At 43.5% G+C, this 17,304-nt stretch overlaps 1 protein-coding gene across 10 annotated transcripts in view; it reads right to left on the reverse strand.

Annotated features, from left to right (window-relative positions):
- The window catches only part of Set2 (SET domain containing 2), a 112,830-nt gene that overhangs the window by 51,844 nt on the left and 43,682 nt on the right, over window positions 1-17,304 (reverse strand). For all 10 annotated transcript variants that reach the window (XM_065441645.2, XM_065441650.2, XM_065441652.2 and 7 more), the window contains 9 exons: window positions 14,461-15,131; window positions 12,588-12,998; window positions 11,528-11,824; window positions 9,443-10,110; window positions 8,895-9,023; window positions 8,646-8,697; window positions 8,453-8,529; window positions 6,564-6,765; window positions 452-549 (listed from right to left, as the gene is read on the reverse strand). In XM_065441645.2, coding sequence (XP_065297717.2) covers window positions 452-549; window positions 6,564-6,765; window positions 8,453-8,529; window positions 8,646-8,697; window positions 8,895-9,023; window positions 9,443-10,110; window positions 11,528-11,824; window positions 12,588-12,998; window positions 14,461-15,131 — 2,605 coding nt within the window. The remainder of the gene's footprint in view (window positions 1-451; window positions 550-6,563; window positions 6,766-8,452; window positions 8,530-8,645; window positions 8,698-8,894; window positions 9,024-9,442; window positions 10,111-11,527; window positions 11,825-12,587; window positions 12,999-14,460; window positions 15,132-17,304) is intronic.

Raw genomic sequence — 17,304 nt, forward strand, 5'->3', positions numbered from 1 at the left:
TCTGGCACCAATGTGCTAGATATTGAGTGGTACGGACGTGAAAATATGTCAGAAGAGACCATTTCAAAATTTGGTTCTTGCACCTTAAGCACATCAACAATGTACAAAAAGCCAGATGCTTACTTTTTTTGCCAGAGCAGCCTAGTGTCACTAACTTAGTTCCCTTAAGCATTAAGCCAATGACAAACACCAAGAAAGCATGGCATTACGTTTTCAGCATAAGCTATCCCTCTCCACCATGAAGAAGAAACTACCACGGGGCCAAGAAATTATGCAATAAATGGTATGGCTACTAAATTCACCTATTTGCTTAGGCAGCACAAACCTTGCAGTACCTGCTAGAAGTCATATACTACCTAATTAAACACTAACAGCCGACAGGTCTCAATTGAAAAAAAAGAAAGCGTGGTGGAGTCTAATAAAAGAAAAATGATCAGAAGACAGAACACACCCATATCTCTGGAACTGGTAGTCGAAGGTCAGCTCTTCACCAGCTCTCAGTGGCCGTCTTGTGAAGAAGCCAATCCTGAGTTCCCCGTTCACTGTCCACTGCAAGCCACATATTATGAACAGCATCCCCTGTTAGGTTTCTTAAATACCTTTTGCATGCTCCAGAGAAAACTTCTTTGGACAACGAAGGAGAGGAAAAAAAAAAAAAAGGTCAGCAGAGGGCTAATATATATTTAAAGGGGCCCTGAAACACTTTTCTAGCCAATCATAGAATGGCCTCACTAAAAAAGGAGGATGTCTCTCAAATCTCACGCTGCAAAAATCTTTCGAACACTTCAACTGTAAGTGGAGCTATCGCACAGATACCCTGCTTTCTTTCTCATTTCGACTCTGCTAGCTCGCTTCAAGCTACACAGTGGAGAAACAAAGAGTAAAGCCCCAGCCAAAAGTGTTGAGTATTGCAGTGGGGAAAAGGCTCCTCACGGCTAGTGGCCACAGTAGACTGTGCTACACAGCACACTGCTGCCACCTTAGAAGCCACGTGCAGTACAAAGGTTAAATGACTTTTCTGTTTTTTTGAGAATGCAGAGATATATATATTTCAGTTATTTAACTCAAACATAGCAAATATGCATTACTGAGAGTGCTTTTATGATCACGAAATCAGCCAGTAGAGTTGGTGGGTCAGCTGCTTTCGATGGCACAGCGTGACCTTGTGGAAGAGAAAGCAAGCTACCGTATTTACACGATTGTAAGTCGACTCGAATGTAAGTCGAGCCCCCCATATCGCGTGACCGGAAAAAAAATAATAAGAGAGCGTACCCGAGGGCGCATTCAATAACGAAAATTTATTAGTAGCTGACATGGCCACTGGACTACTCGTCTTCACTAGTGCTGCCATCGTCATCGTTGCTGCGGTGCCACAGCGCGTCGTGGTCCAGCGAAATTTCAAATTTGGCAAACTACCGCACCAGGACATCTTGCAGAACAGCCGCCCACGCCAAATGCACTCTACCACACGCAGCCGTCAGGGAGGCTCTTTTGACAGGTCCGGTTGGCGTAATTTCGCAGTCTTCTGCCGCCAGCCACTCGTTGTACTCATGGTGGAGCAGAACCTTAAAATTAAGGCAAAGGTCCGGGCTTGTTTCATGACCACTCCGCACTTCACTGGCAGGGACCGATCACGCATTTCAGCGACGTACGCCGCAAGCTTAGCCTACAGCTCCGGAAAGCGCCCAGACTTTGGCACGTCGGAAATTTCTCACTTGTCATCTCAGGTGAAAATTTCGCTTCGCTGCAGTCGCCACTCTCGCACCACCCGTTCAGAAACATCGAAATTGCGGCCCGCTGTGCAGTGATTTGTTTCTTCGGCGTAAAGGATGGCAGCCCTCTTGAACGCTGCTGTGAACGAGTGCCCAACGATTAGTGGGCCTGGAGCACTCATAATAATAATATTTGGGGTTTTACGTGCCAAAACCACTTTCTGATTATGAGGCACGCCGTAGTGGAGGACTGCGGAAATTTCGACCACCTGGGGTTCTTTAACGTGCACCTAAATCTAAGCACACGGGTGTTTTCGCATTTCGCCCCCATCGAAATGCGGCCGCCGTGGCCGGGATTCGATCCCGCGACCTCGTGCTCAGCAGCCCAACACCATAGCCACTGAGCAACCACGGCGGGTTGGAGCACTCATGATGACTGGGGAAGCATAGAAGTAGCACGTAGCCGGCAGTCAAGTAGAACGCGTCAAACCAATACCATGTCAATACCAATGCCTTCACACAGAGAAAGAGAAACCAGCGAGCGGTGTCTGCTCTTCCATTAACTACCGATACTCCCCGCAAGCGCCGCCGTTCTGAGGGTGCCGCCGCAAATGGGAACAGCGGCGCTTCCATCAACTATCGACACCCCCTCCCCATGAGTGTTGCATGTGGTACTGTAAAACTCTCAAAAATGTTGAAAAACCCTTCTGAAAAGCGAACAAACACGCGGGATAGCGAAAAGATACGGGTAGGGCCAGAGAGCAAACATAAAATTCTAACTACGTTGTAGCTCCCGTTGGTATCGCTTTTTTTTTGGCGGGGCCATGTTTCGGTTTCGATTGTAAGTCGACCCCCCAACTTCAGACTTTCAAATTTAAAAAAAGGGGTCGACTTACAATCGTGTAAATACGGTAGTTTTTCTGTGTTTGACTGTAGGTTGTAAATTCCCTGCTGCATGCAGTGCTGTAATATATTTGCTTGCATGGTGAACACGCTCATGCAATCAACGCATACTCAAATTAGTCGCGAGAAATATATATATATTTTTTTCTCCCGTAATGAACGCTCCTCCAGCTATCTACTGTGCAGTCCCACGGTGGAACGGCCGTGCTGTAGTTTTTCGGAGCGACTACAATCTTTGACTCTCGCATATGTGTTTGGAGCAAGCACACTTAATGCTTAACGCATCATTTACGCCAGTGACAGCGCAAAGGCACCTCAAGATTCGAAAGAGAAAAAAATGCAACTGGCTCTCTGCAACACACGCAGTTTACGTAATTTACGCCGACATAATAGGAGGGAGCGCACACGTGATGCGCGGCCGAGAGCAACGCTAGGAGGAGTCAAAGTGAAGTAGGCGTGGCTGGCACTTCAGCACAGTGGTCATAGTCAGGCGTATTGTTGAATTCGTGTGTCTGTGGCTGGCTTTTTTGCCTGCCTTGGGTTTCGATGTGTGTGATGGGCCTTACGTCGAGTTATATGCCTGCTGTGGGACAGAGCTTACCTGCTCGCAAAACGGAAACGCTGATCAGGCACCAATAAACTTTGACATGCCGATGAGCCGGACGGTAGAGGAAAGAGATGCACACAGCGTGCTTAGAAAAAACAATTGCACGCTTCAACGTGATGCTTTTGATAATGGCAGACGGCTCTGGAAATGGCTGCGAGGACAGGCTTGGCCCCATCGGAGACACGCAAGGTCCGCTACCACGTCAGCCAGGGCGGCCACAGAAAGCACAGAACGCCCACGCTTAAATCGCTGTTCTGAGCGTGTGTTCAGTTTCTCCAGGCGCAATTGGCCTAGGCCGTGCTGACTTCACACGGCTCATGCGTTGGTTCTTTATTCTATGGTGGAACCATGTTGTGGATGAAGCGGCCAGTGACCTGAACGGCAGGTCTGGTGGTTCCGATGCGGAGTGAAATTTCGTTTTGCGAATGGCAAACATGTATTTTTACTGCAAAGTTAAGTTACTTTATGCCCGTTCCAAATCATTACCGTCTTGCTTTTCAATTTTTGCCGTTTCGAAAATGTCTCCATGAAATTTACCCCGCATAACGAATGCATTCCCCAACTTTGCTTCGGTACAGTGTGAAAAAAGTGTGCTCATTATGCGGGTGAATACTGTATTCGGCCCACATTTTCACAGCAGCCTCTTCGGTAGATCGTTTTCTTAGAATATTGAAAAAGAGTTTCAGGGCCTCTTAACAAATGCATTTTCTATGATTCTTTTCTGTAAGGTACTCTAAAAGTCATAATGCAACCTTGATACAAGCTTTATATGCTTGTGAAAGTTAATGGTACAGAGCTGCCCCCTGTGTAACATTTGCTTTCAACCACGAGATCTGTTCCCACCGAACGCTTCAAGGCTACGTAAAGAGCTGTCAACAGACAGTTTTAGAACAGTTCACAAGTTAACCTAAGCACTTTACTTATGTATAGAAATAGAGTTGTCATCTCTGCATATGCTCCGTACGCTATTGGGTTTTTTTGTTTGCGCATATAATGTTAATGTACATTATTTGGAGAGTTTATTGCACATAATGTTTACGCACACTAAAATATAGGGTTGTTAAACATGGCGGCAGCTTTGGCTCCAGCTACAGTGCGAACTGTTCTAATGGCTGCATTCTTGTTGTCGTTGATTTTCAATGTATGGTGAAATAGGCATTCACTCCCTCTAATCTTGCCCAAGTTTGCAAGATGATTCGGTGAATCTGGCTTTCATTCACCTATGCAACACGCACAAAAGCTGATTTAGGAAAAGAAGAAAGAACTAAAGCTATTACGTACAAATGTGAAGATTAAGCTGAAACACATATTGAGGTTGTATGACTTTTCCACTTGCTTCACTTGAGTGGCACGAGAAGTACAGTACAAAACTTAAGAGGAGAGTATGTGATATTACCATGCCAATGAAAAGTCATACGATCTTTCTTACAACGAAAAAATTGCAGTTGTTTTGGGCACTATAGGGCTTTTCCCAGCATCTAAGGTAACAATACGTCACTATGAAGTAATAGAGACCCTCAAATATCCTGCACATTTCTTAGCATAAACACTAAGGACGCACCTATTGCTCTTATTGATAGCAAACATATTTTGCAATATAACAACACATTTCGAAGTTGTTTGTGCTGCTTATTCATGTATGACTACGACAGTTATTAACAGAGATAGAAAAGCAGTGCATTGTCTACCAGCAGTAATCACCTGGTATAGTTTTTTCTCCTACATGTCAAGCACAAGCGGCACTTTACCAAACATTTCACATACAGTCTCCAACTGATAAATCAGACACCGATAATCCGGACATGCTTGGTAACTGGGACAACTTCATGGCACGGACAATGGCCCCATAGACCTAATATTTAAAGAGGACCGATATTTCAGACGGCCACCAGCTCTACATTCGATTATCCAGACTCAGTTTGTGGCTGTAGCATGCGCTAACTCTACCGCCATTATTTCCTCTGGCAACCCTGACAAGACATCACGTATGGCCTCAGAGATTACACATTAGATGATAATTCCCGAAGCCTTACCTTGGTCGCCGCTCTACGCCTCTGAGAATTTAACTGCAACTGCCCATCTTGGAGGATTTGCCTGAATTGTGAGTTCGCATCCACATCATATCCTTTTCTGGCACCCCCACGCATGGCCCGCTATCGCCATTCTGTTTGTTGAGTTTACCTTGCGGATAGTGTTCTGCTATGTTGTGCTTGCTTATTTAGTTGGCATTCCAGACAGCGCTCTGCTGGCTTCAAGAAGCCCTTCTTGTGAAGTTATAGATATGTAGTGTCAAACGGCACAAACGGTGCCCTCGCTGTCTGAATGAGCCCGACTATGAGGTGATGAGGCTGAACTTCCGCCTTCTCCAATGATGATGTGCCATGTGCTCCGGAGCCTTCCACATGCGGATCCGACTCAAGCCTTTGAGGTCCTTGCATCGGCGTACAGCGAAACTCAAAACTGCCAGAAATACAGGCAGACTTGGTTGCACGTAAGGAAAGTGCGTCAAGCAACGCATCAACCACTTGTTCCTTGCACAGGGGCCTTAAAACATAAATAAAGTGCTTTTTTTTATACATTTGTTTTTTCGGACATTGATTACTTCAGATTTATTTACGCTCCCTGTGGAGTCCGAATTACTGGTCGTCAGCTGTAGTTACTGACAAGTTGAAGCTAACACCAGTTTCCCTGTATTCATCATCAACACTAGCCATAAAATACACTAGCATTCACGTAGCCTTGACCTGTGGTGCATGAGAAAGACTGTGGAAAAATGATACGTGAAATGCCACAGCTTTTCAACCCGAGTTGGAGAACTCCTTACCTGTAGACCATAACTGATTTCAACAGAACTCTAACAAAGTAAACAAACACAGCACCAACTGCCTTTAATTGTGTATTGCATAAAGTGTTTTAAAACAATTTCTAATTAGTGGCTATTTGGTAACTATAACGAGTCAATCAGTGATTACAATTTGTGCTGTCTACCCATGGAAATACAGTGCAAATATGTTTAAAAAGAAGAAGAGCTGTCTGCACTGATTTTGAGAATGACAGTTTACTGAAATGCCTGATATTTTGGTGACTAAGCTTTTGGCGTTAACAACTGTCTGACGAGAAAAAAAAAATCACGAAAGATGAACTAAGGTCAGGGTGTAAAACTGAATGAGCTGGCTGATCCTCATAGAAAAGCACAAAAATAATGGCAACACAAGACAGTGAAGTACACAGGTCAACACCTGTCCTGTGTACTTCTCATCTTGTGCTGCCATTATTTTTGCATTGCTTTTTACTATGTAGGGGGCAGGAAGACTGGACATGCAAAGCAAAATGCATCGCACCTTTTGTGTCTCACAGTTAGGGTCGCACGAGTGGTTGATGAAGCGCGACACGTTGCCCTTCTGAGTCGCATCGATGATCTCATCCGAGCGCAGTGCCATGAAGTAGTAATGTTGGTTGTTGTCCCGGGCGTACTGCTTGACCCGCTTGCGGAAGTCCTCTGGTGTCAGCACTTCTCCCACATATTCCATCACAAATGTGCCCCTAAAAAGATTACGAAAAGGCACCATGAGAATATGGAACTGAAGGGGAATGACACTCGAAGGTTCGTGCAAAATGGACAGAGAGAGGGATGAATGGATGGATAGATTGACAAATTACAGAACCCCTAATTACATCTTCCAAGGAGCCTCTTCTAGAGGTTGGCAACATTTTCTAACTAAGTTCAGAAAGTGTGTCAGGGCACGTTTAAAGAGATACCCTGCTTTTTGGAGCAGAAAATTTGCCAATATATTTTCACATTCTTTTGCTCTAGCTTGGTGTAGAGCATTTGTTCTTGCTTGATTGGACTCCTGTATTATCCTTGGTTGCCTTTGACATGATCCCCATGAACATGTCGTGAAATGTTTCTTTCTTGTTTTCTCAATACAGCATTTCTGGCTGTGTCGCTGTTTTTCAGGGATGACATCTCTGGTGCTACTTACCTTTATCGCAATCACTATTTTTGCCAGAAAGGTAGACAATTAGAGTGTGCAGCTTATATTATAAATAATGTTAAACAAATTTTCAAAAATAATAATTTGCCTTGGGTGTTAGCACGGGCTTTTTAAACAGTTTGATATGACATAACTTTGGCTCAAATCAGTTCTTGTAGTACTACCACACCCTGATCATTCAAGATCATTTTAAGCAAGAACGCAAAAAACATTTTTGTTTTACTAAAAAGTTATTCACTCTGCAAGAAAACTAAATCTGTATATTAAATTAGCACATGAAACACATAAGATCAGTGAGTTTCATTAAGAACTCTGAAAAAAAAAAAAAATTTTTTTTTTAAATTCATACCAATGGCTGGAATAGCTGCTAAACTTTTGTCTATAACATGTGCAGCTTTCAAAACAAGTTGATAATGCTGAAAGTTTGTCCTCTGACTTGTATTCTAGACCTCAATTGAAGGAGTTTTATGTGTTTACACAAATAAACTTTACGTATACGATAAATAAAAACAAGTATAATAAATATTCAACATTTGTGCACTACACATGTTGAAGCATATGGCTGCAAAATTTCATTATGGCACTGAGACAGAAGATGTGCACAGTCACTGAATGAACTGACTAACATGTCTTTTTTGCTGCTTCATGGCAGGATTTGAAATTTATGCGAAAAATATCTCATACCAAACATACTTCTCCACCTCTCTGAATGAGTCGATCAGACAGCACTCCCTTACTGGCCACCCCCTACTGTAAATGCACTCAGGAATGTGGAATTAACTGGCCAATATGACAACTATGAACAATGGCTCATGGAAAATGCGTTTCACAAGTCTTTGCAGTATCTACATAAAACAGGCCCCCATGCTAATACATATATAATTTCTTTCTCAACATATGCCGTTAGGTGCAGCAAAATTAGGAATTTCAAGCAACATCACCTGCTTTAGATGCATTTTTTTAATGCTCTATGCTCTAGGTTTCACTCCTTCTGCTCAAGTAACGCAATCAAAACATTGAAGCAAAATTTACCATGAGAAAAGCTAGATGCTGCACTTCTTGTGGGCAACACAAGAAGTGCTACACAACAAACTGCTTTGTTGCTTAACTCGGGTAGGCATCAAACTGCAGATTACTGAAAATGAGACCCTCTCTATGCAACTAAGGACTCAGTAACTAAAAAACAGCAAAACCAAACAAAAAGATACAGAAAGTTAACACAAATTGCTTCTTACGAAGAGACAGTCTCCAAAGTGCGCAAACCCCAGCCTTTCTTCTCAGTCATGAACTTTTCCACTTTGATGTAGCTTTTCTGCAATGCAAAAAAAAAGTGTAAAAATCATCAGTGAAGAGTTGCATTCGAGATGTGCAAAACAAAATTGCTAGTTTGACAAGCACAAGCACACAACGTAAGCTCTCTGCTCAGACCTTCTGAAATCGCCGGTTGCTGCAGTTGTCGCCATTAGGACACCGAGATCCACTAAACAAAAAAGAAGAAAAAGGAAAAAGATCATCAAAAATTCAGTTAGTAGCTTTTCTTAATTATTAGAACAGACCATAACATATCTCCTATGATGATTAACAGCTGCTCTCCTAACTTTGTATGCAACGTACTCAAAAGCATTTTGCCCCTGCAAATCCATGTGCCAACATTGTGCTGATCTCAAATTAACTTACCATTCAATCATAAGCAAGCGGTTGAGGCAGTCCTCTTCACAGCCCATGATACCCCTGTCCTTCTCGTCCTTAGTCAGGGAGCAGTCGCAGATCATGCGGCGGACCTCCTTCTTGCTTTTCGTCTTGCGCCTGCAGTCAAGAAATGACACAAACACTTGACTTGCATGTATCAATGAGCAGATGAATATCTACATTTCAGAGGAGCAACATGCCTGCATTTTGTAAATCAAAGCTGCTAAACTCATTGCTACTCTTTCAGCTGCCCAAAGGGACCACCAGGTATGTTACCGAAGCTACCTGCATCGTCAGCTGCTTGACAGACATGTACACAGGCCATTATTCCACGTTCAACTAGTAGAACTAACTTAATGAGCATATATGTAGCAATGTGTAGCATTAAACTATGCACTCACTTCGCTTTATTACCTATTATGTTGCCTGGCACATCTTTGATTTGATGAATACAGAAATCAGTTTCTATTCTTTTTTCTTCCAGCCGGCAACCCTACAGAATTAGGCCGACGATGTGAACCAAATGCCCAACCCACCTCTCAAAAAGGTAGAGGTTTTCTTCAATATCTTCATAGCCCACAGCCTTGGTAGACAAGTCGTTTGTCACACTACCACTGCTGCTGTCGCTACCTCTATCCCTGCTGTCCCTGCTGTCTCTCATGTCTCGGCTGTCCTTGTCTCGGCTTTCCCTGTCACGGCTGTCCCTGTCGCGGCTGTCCTTGTCACGGCTTTCCCTGTCACGGCTTTCCCTGTCGCGGCTGTCCCTGCCGTCTCTGCTCTTGCTGTCCCTCCTGTCCCTGCCGTCTCTGCTGTCTCTGTCCCTGTTGTCTCTGCTGTCCCTGCTGTCTCTGTCTCTGTTGTCTCTGCTGTCCCTGCCATCTCTGTCCCTGTTTTCTCTGCTGTCCCTGCTGATCTCCATTCTGTGGTTATTCCTGGAGTTTCTGGGTGAAGTCGTGCTGTCGGACTGTTCTCTGCTGCTTGCGCCTCTGGATTCCTTGGAATCCTTTGAATGTGATGCCAATTGGGGGCTACTACGCTCCCGCCTTCGTGAGCTTTCCTTCACGCCAGCAGGAGTTGCTTCTTGAATGGCAGGCATTCTAGCTTCGCATGGAGAGGAGTTGCGAGCTACTGGTGAAGACAACAATGGAGCAGGTGCCGTGTCGAAAGTCTCAAGTTCACTGCTGCGCCGCCAGCGAGACTTGACCTGCAAGGGTGAGTGTGGCTGTCATTTCTCAAGCTGCATACACTGCCCACAGGAAGCAGATCGAGAGCTCAACGGTGCTGAGTGCAAGGTAAGAAAAGCTGACCACTTATAAGACATCACAATTTCATTAGGCAGCACTTAGTTTTGCTGGGTTTTAAGCAACTGCAATGCTGAGAGATGGAAACAATCAAAACACTTGTGCATTTACATGGTAAGAAGCACTGTAAACAAAATTTCTTAGCCCAATTACATGTGCACTCCTTTTATCTCGTCCTATTCTACACTGTTGGCTACTTCAGGTCCAAGAAGTCCCAGCTGCCCAATTATGTAGATGTGGAAGTTTATGAACGCTTCATTTCAAATAGCAGGCTTGTGCTAGCCATCAAAAAATCACATAAGCAGGTGTGTTGCAGAGTAAATCATTTGAACAATGTGGACCTATGCAGTCTGACTTTCCTATTTACAAACCAGGACTAGCCTCAGTTGTAGTCAAGACACCATTACCGCGTGTGAATGCTTAACAACAACAACAACAACAACAACAACAACAACAACAACAACAACAACAACAACAACAACAACAACAACAACAATAATAATATATCCATTCCAACCTACTCCTCACCATAGAAGATACAAAACTATAGCCGCAGCCACTACAGCACAAACTTCTGTTTTCTCCTGTTAAGCTTATCTCTTACTTGCCTTCTATACGGAAAAAATCTGCCTAATGGCTACATGAATGGTGCTTCTGGTCAAGTGATTTTGAACTGCGAGAGGTAGACATGATGTGGCTGTAAAAGGGCCTTAAAGATAGTCACTATAAAGTGCATAAAATGTGTACTAAGAACACATAAGACACATTCTAATAGGATAATACATATAGTAAATATATCAGCTGTAAGAACTTAAGAAGCACAACTGCCTTGACAGAGCCTGTAGGCACGTGCAAGCGCCTGGTCAAGTACAGATGCAGGTATTATCAATGTAATTTATACACTGTAGAAGATACAAGAGCACTGTGTTGTCATCTCTCAGTTTATGCATAAAGGGACCAGGGAGGGTTAAGAAACTGGCAACAAATTAGTATGCATCCACCACACGTACAACAAACACATACGCACAGAGAGAGAGAGAGAGAAAGAGAGAGAAAGAGAGAGAGAGAGAGAGAGACTTTCCCTTCCAAAAAGGCATGATACTCGGGAATGCAGTGATGTTACACCATTTTGCATTATCGTGGCTTAGCTCCTTGATAATGCACTCCGATAGCATGTAGCAGTTCAAATTTCTGATATCTAAGAGGGTAGAATTTTTTTCTTCCTGCAAGCAGTGGAAGCACTCAATGCCACACTTCAATTTGAATTTTGGAGGACACTAACAGTTACTTTTGTTAACGTTTACAACCATGTTGCCTGACCTTTTCCGGACGGCTTGAGTCAAGTGCACCAACTGAATCTTTCCTCTGTGGAGATGGGGCTTTTGGTGGGGGCGGTGGAGGCAAAACCGTATCAGCATCCGGCAAATTGTTGGAGGCCCAGTCCTGCTGGGGCGTTTCTACGGCCAAAGTTGCGACTGGTTTAACAGGTTCTGATGGCAACACTGACAAATCAAGGAGAGGCACCACAGGTGGCTCAGAAACTGTGTTAGGTTCCGCATCTTGCCATCTGGTTCTGCGTCTTGATGATCTTGGCGTAGATGAACCCTTCTCGGGACTCTGCACAGGTATGGCAACAAACAACACTTTCAAGTGACCATGTGCACACAACGCAACAAGTACTGCTGTAAACACAACAGGCTAGCCGCCCCTTAACAAAACACTCATGCAAACGTTACATCACAAGCGAACGGCCATTCTTTATGCAGGCTTCAGGATAGACCAAATTAACCCAGCTAATGGTGCACGTGCACAATTTCTGCTATAACAGACATAGTGACTGCAACATTGTTGTTCTTAGGAATACAGCTAGATTGCTGAGCCTGGCAGCAGTCAGTTGATGCCAGGTAGACTGCAAATTTTTTTCATTCATTAGCACAAAGCAGTTAAAACAGCTTTTCTTTTTAACACTATGCTATAGAAAAGTTGGTTGCTTTGGTCGTGTAAAACTGTGCAGAACAAATAAGCAAAAGCAAATAAAGTAAGGAAACATCACTAGAAAGAAAGTGCTTAGAGCTACCCGCAACCATTGTAGTGGCAGTGGCCATGCTGAAATTCTTGGCGAAATTCGTCTGTAATTAATCAATTTTACACCATTACCACAGCAACTTTTCATCGCTATTCATCTCATATTCAGGTTATAAAAAGAAAAAGGAAACTGTATCAGAAAAGAAAAAGCAATCCAAAAAGATATGTCCCCCGCTGACCCAGCTGCACAGCACCTTCAAAAAACACGACAAATTGCAGTCAGCTTAACATTCTGGTTCAGTTCACGATAAGACAAATGGCCCCAAACATACAAAATGTTAAAACACATTCTCACATCAAGTGTACCACATTTTTCAGGACTGCAGTAGTATCGTCGGTCCCGATGGTCGGCGACTTTTGCTTCGCCTGGTGACAATTCTGTGGGTGACAACAGAAGGCAGGAACGAGAGACAGCAGCGTCACTGTCAGTCATCGGTGCTTTCTCTTCACTTTCTTGAGATCTCGAGCCTCTGTCAGGTAGCTTGGCGGCTGTATCTGATACGGGGCCTTCTGTCCTCTCCGGTGCAGGAGGTACTGCTTCGATGTCAAGGGGGACAGATTCCATTTTCCCATCAGATATGGGGGTACAATTTGCCTCAGGCTGGCTGAGAGGTAACAGTCCACTTTCGCTTTCACAGGCCAACACTGCACTTGATTCACTGCAGACTGTGTTGTGAATTTCAGAGCTATATTTCTCTGCCAGTTCCTAGAAAACGACAACAGGAAAAGAAAGTTCATTTATAAGTGCTCCATTAGCAGCGACTAAAACCTAAGTCACACAGATATAATCCGGCCCCTCCCATCACTGCATTGGCAGCTGTGAAGAGAGTGTTTCCTCGTCAGTTTCTCCTTTAAACAAGAAGACAGAAAGGTTCATTCATTCATTCATTTGTTTTACTTGTTCTTCATAACATGACATACACATTGTGAAAGGGGCCACGAATAAATGCGATTCCATTACAGCTTGAAAAAAATGTTGGTCACCTTGGCATTGACGGCAATGAAGCAACATAGGCCAGAACTCAACAAAGGCCAAACACCGTTCTACATGAAGGAAAAGAAACCCTTTTCTCCTTTATTTCTGGCCACGGAGTACATAGTATTAACGAGTATAGTAATTAACACTTTAGTAATTGGTTTGCTGAGCTATGGAAAACAAGGTTTGCTTCAGCATGTCAGAAATGCTACTGATGGTCTTACAATAAGTTTCCCATGCTTAAACTAGGGTTTTGAGGTATCGAACTCGGCGTATCAAAAATGATACATTGGGCTTTGTAGGGTTAAGGAGAGGCCTGCGAGAAAATGCTCTCATATAATGGATGCCAGTGCTGTGTTGTGTCGGTGATAAGATAGCATATATGATGGCTGTGCAAATCGAGCCTAAGAGCCCAAACTAAAGCTTTTCGTGGTCCATGTCGGGGAGCCTCAAAGACAAAATTTAGTGATGCATGAACCACAGCACTGAAAAATGAGAAGAGGCAACCAAGATATTTAATTTCAAAGAAGCGGCTTTTATAAAGTATGAACACTTAACGGTTCTTGAGAACACATGCCTTTGATATACTCAGTTAATTGACTCAAGGTTCATTATGCACTGATAAACGTAGGGTTCTAGCTTCTTGAGGCAGACAACATGGTGACACACCTTTGCGAATGGTGGAAGAATTACCGAGTAGAAACCAAAAATTTTCAGGACATCCAAATCACAACCAGCAGCGGTCACTAAGTGCTTTCAATCTAATACCACAGAATAAAGTTCCAAGATATGAAACGAGTCACTTACAAAAGAAGTATAAACAGCATAAAACCAGTGTGCTACATATAAAATTATTATATGCAACCCAACAGCTGCAAAGACACTTGATCTAGTGTGTTTTCTGCAAGAGCAATTAAAAATGAAAGGACATATACAAGTGTTCCAACAGCTACACAAGAAATTGAAAATGCAGCAATTATAGATGCTGCCATATGCTAGCAGCCTGCTTCTGCCTCATGAATAAAATGCTGTTTACCATCTATGATAATCCCACAGAAACCTCGTCACTGTAGTTACAACCAAAAGCATCCTCCCTCCAACCTTATGGCAAGCCAGGAATAACTGGAAACAAATATCGCTAACAACCTTGAACATAAATAATTAACAATTAATCAACCTATATCAAGCTTACCTTATGCTGCAGCTCACTTTCACCGGACGTGCACACTTCAGCTAGCACAGCATTCATTACTTGCTCCATCGACTCAGATCCATCAGCAGTAGGAGAGCTTGACAACTGATGCACAGCCTCAGTAATGTTCACAGTGGTATGTGCTTGCTGCTCCGCACTTGATGCCTCCTTTTTATCTTCTACTCTCTCCTCAGCTTGCATCAACTCAGTTTCACAGGCACTGACAAGGGTCGGAGGGTGTTCAACTGCGACATTGCTGTCGAGGGATTCACCTGTGTGAGAAACTGCTGCCTCCCTCTCCATGTCTACACTAGACACGTCCTGCATGCTTTCATCCTGATCCAGTTCAGGTTCAGTGTCTGGCATTTCACAATTTTCCAACGTGCTCCCCTTCCTGCTGCTGGAGACTTTCGCCTGTGCCCCTCGCGGTACTTGCTTTTTCGCTGCGGCTGGTGGCTTTTTCTGCCGTGCCTTCTTGCTTGGACACGGCTGGGCCGGGCTGGTGCCGCGCCTCTTGTCCCCACTTCGTAGCCGCACGCTACGCTGGCGTGTGGCAGGGCCCTCGAAACTGGGCATATCCTCGGACGCCCTTCGACGCCTGGCCTTCGGGGACTGTGCCGTCGCCTTTCCCATTCTTCCTTGCTTCTGCTTGCTCTTGTTGGTTGCCCCAGCTGAAAGAAAAATTTACATGTTGAATGTGCACCTGTACCAAACCAACGCAATGCCATCTTGATAGGTCTGCACGACCTTCCCTTATAGACAAACGTGCTGTGCTCGAGTTGGATTAGTACAAAATGAGTTCACAATATTCAAGGACACTGCAGCAGTTATGCACCTCTTACCATTCTTGATTCTAATGAACTGAATGCAATGTTGATGCTAGAACTTCGCTATCTGCTTTATGTAGCCAGTCATTTATACTGTAATGATGCTTATGAGAAACTTTTTTTTTCTTTGCTTACCATTTTCATGGATATGTATTGCTATTGCACTTTACACTTGGGACGCAGTAATCACAAAAGATGTCCAAAATAATATATACACTGACAGGGTTTAACACTCCAAGGAGACACCTTGGCTATTAGTGATGCTGTAGTGGTTGGAGTTGTTGGCACGCCCAAGCACACAAGCTTTTTGTACCTGCATTACTGTACATTCTGGAGCAATCATTCGAGATTGTACAACCCTATTCTAAAGCACATATAATCTGATTAGGCATGCTTTACTTGCTATCAATAGGAAACAATGTTCATTATGTTTGGGCAAGTGTGTCTTGTACCAAGTTATAATCTGATGGCAGTTTACAGTGAAAAATGTTCACAAGCCAAAGGTAAATGATGTAATTTGGCAATATCACACTGCAAATGGTCTGTGATGGCTGTTCAAGGTCAAATGCAAGAATGCTGCAATCCAGAACCTTAGCACAGAAAGATGTGCAAGGTGTGAAAACCTAGAAACAGCAATGATTCAGAAAGATCAGAAAGCACGTGGAAAGAAACCAATCGTGATACACCATCTTAAATGACTAGCTGTAATGTTTGATGTGAATTCCCCCCCCCCCCCCAAGAGAAACAGGCAGTGCACGAGGTGAACATGCAGGAGCAAACAAACAAAAATAATGGCTTGGTTTGTCAAAAATAACAAGAGCATAAATAATGACACAAACAGACAGACACTGCACAAGTAGCAGAGAAAGAGTAGGTATTTACAAGGATGGTTTGAAGTATATGGCCTAACATGGAAGGGGGTACAGTTGCAGTACAGTTGCAGTATGAGGTGAAGGTGTACTTTTTGCGCACTCTAATCATAATTTTATCATGGCAGTGTAAACAAGAAGTTCAGTGTGTGATTGTGCAGCAGTAAAATGTAATTTGCCTAATGGAGAAGAACAGCGATCAAGCAATGTTTTTTTAAGGGTATGAATGTGAAGGATGTTAACGAACGAAATTACAGTATGGCTGAAGAAAGTCCATGTAGCATGTTGAAGAAATGGATTGCTGACTCCAGAAGAGGAAGCAGATTGAAGATAAGGCATGCACAGTACAGCTCAAGGCTGTAGTAACTGTTGAGAATTTATTTTGCGCACAAAGTGATATTCTCAGCTATACATGTGGCCTGTAGAAGACTGAAGGTATAGTGCATACTTGCGAGTGCGAATTAGAAAGATGTTCACGAAACGGGTTTAAAAAGTACTGAACGCTGATCAGAAATGCCATTCTGTGCTTGCTCCACGTGCAATGTTTGCCCATTCTGAATGCGATTAATCAGATTTTATGCATTCGGCAACTGTCAATGAGGCGCTCCACACCCCTCTCATACAGAAAATAAACAGTAGTCAATGCAGTGGCAACAGACTGGCTCACCAAGGCACAAGAAATTTTGACAGAAATTAATTGTAAAGGTGATGTTGATTGTGTTTGGGATGTGGAAGGAATAATCCATGTCAATAAAGTTGAGAAAGGATCCATCATCATAATCATAATCATCAGCAGCAGCCTATTTTATGTCCACTGCAGGACAAAGGCCTCTCCCTGTGATCTCCAATTACCCCTGTCCTGTGCCAACTGATACCAGCTAGAGCGTGTAAATTTCTTAATTTCATCATCCTACCTAGTCTTCTGCCTTCCTCGACTGCACTTCCCTTCTCTTGGCACTCATTCTGTAACTCTAATGGTCCACTGGTTATCTAACCTATACATTACATGACCTGTCCCAGCTCCATTTCCTTCTCCATGTCAATTAGCATATCAGCTATCCCCGTTTACTCTCTGATCGGCACCGCTCTCTTCTCGTCTCTTAACCTTACGCCTAACTTTCTTCATTTTATCGCTCTTTGAGCAGTCC

The sequence above is a fragment of the Dermacentor albipictus genome, chromosome 1 (genome assembly GCF_038994185.2).
Source record: "Dermacentor albipictus isolate Rhodes 1998 colony chromosome 1, USDA_Dalb.pri_finalv2, whole genome shotgun sequence".
Classification (NCBI taxonomy): Eukaryota; Metazoa; Arthropoda; class Arachnida; order Ixodida; family Ixodidae; genus Dermacentor; species Dermacentor albipictus.